General features: G+C 35.7%; 1 protein-coding gene across 1 annotated transcript; it reads right to left on the bottom strand.

Annotated features, from left to right (window-relative positions):
• Nucleotides 1–7,553: 7,553 nt before the first annotated feature.
• PG986_002880 (uncharacterized protein) lies at nt 7,554–9,206 on the bottom strand (the record flags this gene model as incomplete). The annotated part of the gene is made up of 1 exon (XM_066839102.1): nt 7,554–9,206. One exon carries the CDS (start codon nt 9,204–9,206, stop codon nt 7,554–7,556), a length of 1,653 nt encoding a protein of 550 aa, XP_066704166.1.
• Nucleotides 9,207–10,035: the final 829 nt, after the last annotated feature.

Raw genomic sequence — 10,035 nt, 5'->3', positions numbered from 1 at the left:
AATTCTATTCTATTATCTTTCGATAAAATTATTAATAAAATCGTAATTACGTTTAACGTAATAGCGTAAAAAAAAGGATAACGTTAAACCTATTAAAAAAATACTAAATAAAGTATTACTTTTAAAACTAGTTCCGCCGGTAGCTCCGCTATCGGATCGTTTAAATAGACCGACATTTCCCGTCGCATCCCTACCGTTGAAATAAAAAAGCTTTTAACTAAAAAAGTATACTTTAATTATAAAAAAACCGGATATTTCTCCCGGAACTATCTTAATAAAAAAACCTTCGACTAGTAGCGTATTAAGCGAGTTAACGGATTAATAGCTTTAATAAGATATAATTTTATTAATTTTAAATTAACCGTTTTATTTAGCTCTACTCGTTTAAAAAAGACTCCGATAACTCGGAAAACTAAGTACCTTAAAGAATTTTAACTTTTTTCTAAGGATATTATCCGAGTTAAGTATATAAAATATACTTTTTAATTTCTTATAAACTTACCTTAAAGGGGACCCTTTTACCCTTACTTATACTATAATAAACAATAAATTATTTATTACCACCACTAATATACTCGCGAACACGGGAGTTAACGAAAAACTATTTATAAGCGTAAAATTAGCCCGTAAAGTAATAAAACGATTAAACCCTCGATAATTAATTAAGTTTTAACTTAAAATTATCGGAGAATATAACGGTAAATCCCTTTAATTAATTAATATCGCCCTTTTTTTAAACTTTAAGATATAAAGATATAAAACATTTCTTATACCTTTCTTTATAATTAATATAAAGTACGACCTTATTATTAAACGAAAATAGTTTAAAGAATACGACGTTATAATAAACTATCGAAGGAAACGGCTAATTTTTTTAAAGGACTAATAAAAAGCCTAAACTCGAAACATCGATATTATAAAGGTAAAACAGTTTTTAAAAAAACCCGAGTATAATTAAAACGTTACTTAGAAATAAAAAAAATATCTATTAAAAATAAACGAAGGCGGAATAAAACTTTTTTTCCGAAGCCTTAATTTAATTACCGATAGCTTATTATAATAAATAAACCGGAAACCCTAAACGATAGCCCGTCCCTAGGTTAACTTAAAAAACCGGAGGTAATTCTTTAGGCTACTATAAAAGCAGTCCGACAGCATATCGAACAGTTTACTAAAAAATAAAAAATAAACAGCTAAAACTAAATAATAAAAGGACCGATACTACCCCGCTACGTTATATTAAAACCGCTTTCGAAAAACCGGTTTAAAAATCCCGAAATCTTTAAAATAAACCGTTAACTTAATAAATTACTACCCCCGCGCTTAATTAAAAAACCTTTACTTAAAAGGGGTCGTTCCCCGAAAAACCCCCTTACGGGTTAAAACGAAACGGCGTAGGATAGTATAAATTAAGGCCCGTTAAAGTATAAACCTTAAACGTAAACGGATTTTTTAGCGATATCGGTTCCGACGTTACAAAAATCGTATACTTAAGTAATATTAACCGAGTTATTAACCTTAAAAGCGATTTTTTACTAAATAACGAAAAAACCTTAAAATAAAAAGTTAAAAAAGTTATGCCCTTTAATTATTATAAATACCACGATATTTTTAATAAAACCTAATTTAATATTATCGCGCCGTACCGAGGAAACGTAAATAATTACCGAATAAACTTAAAAAAAAAAAAGCCCCGAGGACTTAAAATTTAGCTTACTTTATAAAATATTCCTCGAGGAACTTAAAACTTATAAAAAATACGTTACCGCCGCCTTAAAAAAAGTTTTATCGTTAATAATATTATTCCGTAAATAGCGCCTATTTTATTTACACGAAAGGTTAATAGAGGACTCTATTTTTACGTTAATTATTATAAATTAAATATATTTATTAAGAAGGACCGGTATTCGCTATTATTAATTAACGAGACCCTTAATAAGATAACTAAAGTTAAAATATATATTAAGATCGATATTCGCTAAGTATTTTATAAAATTCGTATAAAACTCTAGGATTAAAATTTAACGATATTTCGAACTAAGTATAAATCCTTTAAATATTAAGTTTTTCTTTTTAGATTTACTAATAGCCTCGCAACGTTCTAGCGGTTTATTAACGAAATCTTAATAAAGTATTTAAATTTATTTTATAGCGCTTACCTCGATAATATTTTAATTTACTCGGAAAGCGAGGAAGAGTATATAGAATATATTAAAAAAGTATTATAAAAATTAAAGGAAGTAGGTCTCTAAGTTAATATAAAGAAATACGAATTTCACGTTACTAAGATTAAATATTTCGGCTTTATAGTAAATATAAACGGCGTAAAAGTCGACCCTGAAAAAATTAAAGCCGTTAAGGATTAGAACGCTTTTATTAATATTAAAGCCGTTTAGTTTTTTCTTAAATTTTATAATTACTATCGACGCTTCGTATATAAATATAGCCGCATCGCTAAGCCTTTAATAAACCTAATTAAAAAAGTTTTACTTTTACGTGGACCGACGAATATTAAAAAGTATTTAAAAAGCTAAAAAAATTACTCTTAAAAGCGCCCGTGTTAATATACTTTTTTTACGATAAAAAAACCCGAGTCGAAACCGATATATCGAATAATATCTTAATTAGCGTCCTGCTCTAAAAAAAAAACCCAACGATAAATAGCATCCCGTATATTTTTACTCCGAAACGATATAAGGAGCCGAGTATAACTATCCTATTTAAAATAAAGAAATATTAATAGTAATAAAAACGCTTAAATACTAAAAAGCGGAATTAATAGGATTATAACGATTTTAACTATTTTTCGTAATTATTAATTACGAAATACTTTAATATTTCGGCACTAAACGATTATTTAACGTAAAATAAACGGTTTAGGCCGACACGTTATTATAATATAATTTTATAATTACTTATAGGCCGAGGAAAAAAAACATCCTTACTAATACACTTTTTAAAAAAACGGGTAATCTTAAAACTCAAAAAGATAAAAAGGACGCCTAATAAACTATAGCCCTATTTAAACTAGCCTTTTTAAACGTTATTTAAGCTTTAAAAGAAACGCGTTGCTTAATTAAAAAAAAAGCGAGCTCTTAATTATACCTAGTCGAGAAGCTACCTAAATATTTTAAATATAAACTTATCGATACCCTCTTATACGAGAATATTATATATTCGGGGTTAAAAATATATAAATAAAGAGCCCGAGAAAATAAAATATAAAAATAGACTATTAATAAACAGTTTATTTTATTTTAAAGCCGCCTTATTATGCCCGATAAAAGTAATTTTCGGACCCGTATAATCGATAAAGTTTACTCTCGGACCTTTATAGTATACCTAGGAAAAAATAAAACTAGGCGGCTGGTATAAATAAAATATTAGTGGCTAGGATTAAGTAAAGATTACGATATGTTTATAATTAACTGTATAAAATATAAGCCGAGTAAAGTTCCCCGCGATAAAACACTAAGCTTTTTATACTCATTATTAATTCTATTATAACCTTAGGACACTATCGCGGTAAACTTTAAAATAATACCTAAAAACAAAAAAAGGAACGATAATATTATACTAATAATCGATAAATTAAAGAAATAAATATAAAGTATTACTTACCGGATAATTGTCACCGTAACCGAAATAGCCCGATTATATTACGAAGGATTATACCGGATATATAGTTACCTTTTAATAATAACCTTAAACCGAAAACCGTAATTTATTTCCGCTTTTATAAATAAAGTATTAAAAATCCTAAAAATTAAGTAAAAGCTATCCTTAGCAGGTTACTCTTAAACGGTAAAATAAGCTAAGGTAGCGATTTAATACCTCGAATAAAAACTACGAGTATTTATTAATTATTTTTAAAACGATTAAAACGAAACCTTACCGGTTATAAATATCGCCTAGGCTGCGTTACCCTAAAATTTAATAAGGTACTCCCTTTACGAAATCGAAATAGGGTTCTTTATAAAATTTATTTAGGATTAAAAAGCTAGGATTAAAAATATAACGAACTTAGAAAAACGCGAAAAGCTTAGCCGAATAACCGTATAAAATTAGATAAAGCGAATCGTTAACTATTATAAAGTAGTTAAAAGAAATATAATTAAAGCTTAATAAAGAATGTGTAATTAAAAAAATAAGTACCGATAGTAACTAGATTTCGATGTCGAGGATCGGGTATTTATTATTAAAAAAACCTAGTCTTTTATAAAGCCTATTAATAAGCTCTATTATCCTTTAACTTAATAGCACTATAAAATCGAACGAAAAATCGGTTACTTATATTTACTAAAAGTTTTAGAAAAATAAATAGGTTCTAAGGTTTTCTATATAAATCGATTTAAGAAATACTTAAATAACCTTTTAATTAAATAAACGGTACGAAACTTTAACGGCGAAATAATTAAATTAAGCGAAGAAGAAGAATAAGAGGTATACCGTATTACTAGCTTAAAGATTTATTATCGGAAGTTATAATATTAAGTTAAATAAAAAGGATAGGATCTCGATTTAACTTAGTATCCCGTAAAAAACTTTAAAAATACGGCTAAATAATTATAAACTTACTACGAATAAAATCCCGAAGCCTTTAATCCCTTAATACGTTTATAATACTAGTTATAAACGATTAAAAACGACACGTTTAACGAGCTATACGAAAATAATAATAAACCGGCCGCCCTCGAAAAAAAAACGGTATAACGAAAGGGTTAAAAAAGATAATAATTTAAATAAAAGAATAAGTTTAAGTAGTTATAATACTAATTTTTTATTTAATATATCTCGAAACGAGCTATTTTAAAGGGGGGTAATATTACGGCGTACTTTAAAATAAGCCTTTAGTAGTTTTACTAACTAGAGTAGGGTAAGGGTATACGAGAAATAGCCCGAGCGCTACTTAACTTTTTCCCCACTTATTTAAATAAGGAAATCGTCCCGGTAAGGCTGAACTTTTTCCTTTTTTCCCTATTTTTTCGGTAATATTACAGTTGTAGTAATTCGAGAGGCAAAGCTATAAATTATTACTTTATTATAGAAAACCGAAAAAATAAGGAAAGAAGGAAAATATTTAGCCTTACCGGAACGATTTCTTTATTTAAATAAGTAGGGAAAAATTAAATAGCGCTCGGGCTATCTCTCGTATACCCTTGCCCCACTCTAGTTAATAAGGCTATTAAAGGCTTATTTTAAAGTGCGCCGTAGTAATAACTTACCTTATTATAAAAAATATACTAATAAATAAATTAATAAAGAACCTTTTACGTATTAAGTTCGAATATTAAAAAGGATTCTTAAACTTATAAAATATTTAATAGTTTAATTATATATTATAAAGAGGTAAACACGAAGCGATAACGAAATAATTATTATAACCACCGAATTTCTATTAAATTAAGAAATCGAACCTTAAGAGGATAAAACTATTAAGGTATAAAGGCCCGCGAGAGGTTTTAATAAACACGCCGGCTTAATTAATTTACGTATTTTAAACATAAAAAAATAAAGAACGCTATAAAATACTTATTACTATTAACGATAACACGTTAACGATAATAATATAAGGGTTAACTATTTAATTTAACTCGAAGTTAATACTAGTAAAAGGATCTTTAAAGTTAAATTTTACCGGAGTAAGCGAAAAGCTCTTAGGGGTAAAACGCTTTTTAACTAAGCGATTACGTATATTAAAATTAATATTATATAAGGGCGTATATAAAGGGCTTAAAATAGGTAAGGCGCTTAGCGGGTTATTAATTTTACGCTAAATATTAACGATAATAAGCTCGTTAATATTATTATAAAAATAGTGAGCTTAACTTATAACTTTAACGTTTATAAACGTACGAAAAGTATAACGATATTTCTTAAACTACTTTTATAAACGTTATTAATAAACGAGATTAAATTATTAAGTATTTTAATAAACTTATATTAATCTTACTTTTATTTTAAATAGCGTAGTTAATAGCCTCCTTAATAAAATAACGAGCGATACGATATATAATTATAAGGGTAAAGTTCTCGTAATTAAATTACATTAATATATTAAAAGCACGTTAAATAGTTTATAAGGATATGTATATATAATTATATTTATAATAATTAAAGTATTTAATAATATTAAAACTAAAGGTTTTACGGTAATAAAAAGCTTTTATAATATTAAAAAGCACCGAGCGTAAATAATTTATATACGTATCGCGGTGTACTTTATTGGGTTAAATAAATTTCTAGCTCTTACTCGAGGAACCGCGAGGGGCTCGACGGTTAAAAGAAATCGAGGTACTTAACTATATTAATAAACTAACGCTAGTAAGCAGCTTATTACGCGAAACGATATTATTTAAAAAGGTTATAATAACTTAGCGCTAATCCTTAATTATAACTATAAACTCGGCACGCGTCTTAAAGGGTTTAACGGGCTTAATAATAAGCTTAGCGGGCTTAATAACGGGTTTAATAATAGGCTTAATAAGTATAATAACGGGTTTTTTAATAATAATAATAAGTAAAACGATAAGCTACTTAATATATTTAATATACTTAACGGAGAATTAATTAAACTACGAAGCACGCTTAATACGCTTAGCTTTATACCGAACCTTCTTTTTAATATCCTTTTTACGCTAAGCGCGATTTATAATAATAGTTTATTTAAAATCCTTTAAAGGCGGAAATATCTTATTATTATCCTTATACTTATAAAGTAGCTTAACTAAGCCGCGAGGAGGTTTATTACCGCCTTCTCTTTCGTTAACACTAATAGTATATAAATTAAGGGTAAAATCTATAACTTTATATACTAAAATTAATATTATAAAGCTATCTAAGCGTATAATATTAACTTACCGGCGAATATAATATATTAAGCGTTATAAAAATACTTATAAAATAAATTTAAAGTAATAATTATAAACTATCTCGTAATTAATAAACGTTCGTAAGCGAGGCGTAATATAAAGATTTATATATATAATAATAAAAATATAAAAAAAAAAAAAAGCTAAGCTAGCTAGTTATACTTAAAAATACTTTATAGTACGCTACGAGGCAATTAATTATTTACTTAAAACTACATTTATTATTTATATTAATAATTATTATAAGCGAATTACATTATATTTACTTTAATAAACTAAGGCTTTTATTTTTTAAGCAATAATTACTAAGGTACCTTTACCTTATAATTATTAACTTATAATAGCTTTAATTTTACTTATATAAATAATTAACCTACTTAGTAAGTTAAATAAGGGGTATATCGTAAGAGGATAAAAATAAAAGGTCGCCCCTTAACGCGCCTAACGCGCTACGCTAAATATTTCATTTATATATTTATTAGCACGGTAGCACCTTTCTCTTTTATCCTTTTCTTCCTTTTCTTTAGATAGCACTTTAGCACTTAATATACCATCGGAACGCTCTCTGCCGTGCGATAGAAACTAATATCAAAAATATCTCCAATTCTAAGTCCGTCAAAAGAGGTATAATACAAAATAATTTTTGGGTGAAGTCCACACAATGGGTGCCTATATCCCTTTTCACACCTCGGTCTTGCGCTTCGGACCTATGCCGCTGCTGGAGCTATTCGAGCCCTGGATCGGCCTCAGTCCTGGCGACCGGCCCTCAATGTCCACCACGGTGGCCTGGAAGTACGTGTGCCGGCCCTTGAGGAACCAGAAGCTCAGGGCGACGCACATCATGATGCCGAACACGGCGATGGCGTAGTTCATGTCGCTCGGGGCCGGGTGGGGCAGGCTCGGGAAGAAGAAGAAGACGGTGGTGATGCAGCAGTAGACGATGGAGACCCAGTTGGCCGCGGGCCCGATGACGCGGCCGAGCCGGAAGGGCCCCGCGGGCAGCTGGTCGCGGCCCACGCACAGGAGCGTCAGGATGGGCATGGCGTACGAGATGGTGAGGGCGATGGTGCTGACGCTCAGGATGGCCTCGAGCACCGTGTTGGCGAAGATGTAGAGCACGCCGATCAGGCCGATGACGATGCCCTGCGCCCAGGTCGCGCGCGCCGGCACCTTCCACGTCTCGTCGACGCGGGACAGGTAGCGGCTCCAGGGCAGCCCGCCGTCGCGGGCGAAGCTCCACGTAAGCCGCGAGGCCGAGGTCACGATGCTGGTGCCCTGGCCGAACCCGTTGAAGATGAAGAGGGCGAGCAGCACGCAGGCGGCGTCGAGGCCCGTCGACTTCCAGAGCAGGTCGATGAAGGGCAGGCTGCTCATGGGGCTCAGGATGTCGTCGAGGGACTGGACGGAGAAGAGGCAGACGACGATGAAGAGGAAGCCCGTGACGGCGCCGCTGACCACGGACAGCCACATGACCTTGGGCACGTTGACGCGCGGGTTCGGGATCTCCTCGATCATGTGGATGGCCGAGTCGTAGGCCGTGAGACCGTACGCGGCCTGGACGAGGCCGATGAACCAGACGATGCCGTCGCTCCAGCCCGTCTCATTGACCCACGCCCCGAAGACGAAGGAGGGCGACTGGAAGTGCAGGTCTGGCTTTATGCCGACCGAGATGAGCAAGGCGAGCGACACGACGAAGAAGAGGCCAGCGAACGTGATGCCGACCACGTTATTGAAGAGCGGTAATACCTTGTCGTGCCGGCACGAAACCAGGTTGATGACGGTCATGGCCAAGGTGAGGCCGAGGTAGACGACGAACTGGACCCAGCCGATGCTGCCGCCCTCCCAGTCCGGGTCGAAGAGGAGCTTCATGCTCAGCATGAAGTTGGTCATGAAGGCGATCTGGGAGGCGGACAGGGCCCACCAGCCGAAGGTGTTGATCCAGGCGCACATGTAGCTCAGGAAGCGGCCGGCCGGCGCGGGCCAGAGGCGGGAGATCCAGTAGGCCTGGCCGAGGGTGGTGGGCATGGCGCTGCAGAGCTCGCCGAGGGAGACGGCGACGGCGACGTTGCAGGCGAGGACCAGGACCATGCCCCAGAGGATGGAGACGGGCCCGCCGTTGGACAGGCCGCTGGCGAGGTTCTGGGCCATGGTGGCCCACGTGCCGAGCACGCTGAAGGTCAGGGCCAGCATGCTCCACAGGCTGAACTTCCGGGTCAGGGCCTGCTCGTGGCCCAGGTCGGCGAGATCCTGGCCATCTTGGTCGAAGGATGCTGTGTCGGCTGGCCGGGTGCGGTGGTGGGTCTTGGCGTGGTCGTGGGGGATGTCGGTGTCCATGACGGGAAGCTCGTTTCTGGAGTCGGCAGATCCACAGCCAGGAGTAATGCGTCTTTCCTTCCGGGCAAGGTTGTGGTGACGAAGAAACAAGAAACCCTTCGGCGAGGACCTATGGCAGGAAACGTGACGCTTTTAACGTGGTCGCGTGCCACTGATCCGAAAGCAGCCTTTCTAGTGAACAGCGGGGGGCCCCGATAAGGTGTCTACGGGACACACCGAAAAGGCAGGACGACTATCCATTTAGCCAAGGAATATCTCATCTGCTGCAATTCCCCGTCTCGATGCTGGCGGTTCAGGAGTGGCGTGACACTGTGACTTCGGTCAGCAAGCGCCGCCAAATATTTCCCCGGACTGTGATTTTTCATCTAAACTCGTTCTAGGGCGGAAGAGGGGGCTCAACCCGGCGGATCAGATAAGAAAAATGCGACAGCGACGTGGGAGGTGGAACCTCGGTTTCGGGCTCTGACTGGGCTCTGCTGGGCCCTGACTGGGGCTCTTATCACGGCAATTCGGCTCCATAGTACTGTGCAAGACTGCAGAGGAGTTGCATAGAAGTGCATAGAGGTGCATGGGAGCTGCAAACCACTGCATACCACTGCACGCGTTGCATGCGCCGCATGCGTTATCTGAAGCATGTTGGTCATACAGGGGACTAATATGCGCCGCATGAGTATAAATATATTGCTCCGAGTTGCTTAGCATTCCGTCTGATCTTATCTTGGAGTATACCCGCCGGTACAGTATATATTGCCGGACTATACACACTGTATTTTGGCCGTATCCAATGACGCACACAGATTTAAGTGGGCGGCTGCGGGAGAGCATCCCT

Source organism: Apiospora aurea (assembly GCF_038362705.1).
Source record: "Apiospora aurea strain CBS 24483 chromosome Unknown utg000002l_segment0_segment0, whole genome shotgun sequence".
In the NCBI taxonomy this organism is placed as follows: Eukaryota; Fungi; Ascomycota; class Sordariomycetes; order Amphisphaeriales; family Apiosporaceae; genus Apiospora; species Apiospora aurea.
Note: the sequence above shows the minus strand (reverse complement) of the source record. Positions and strands in the feature narration are given on the sequence as shown.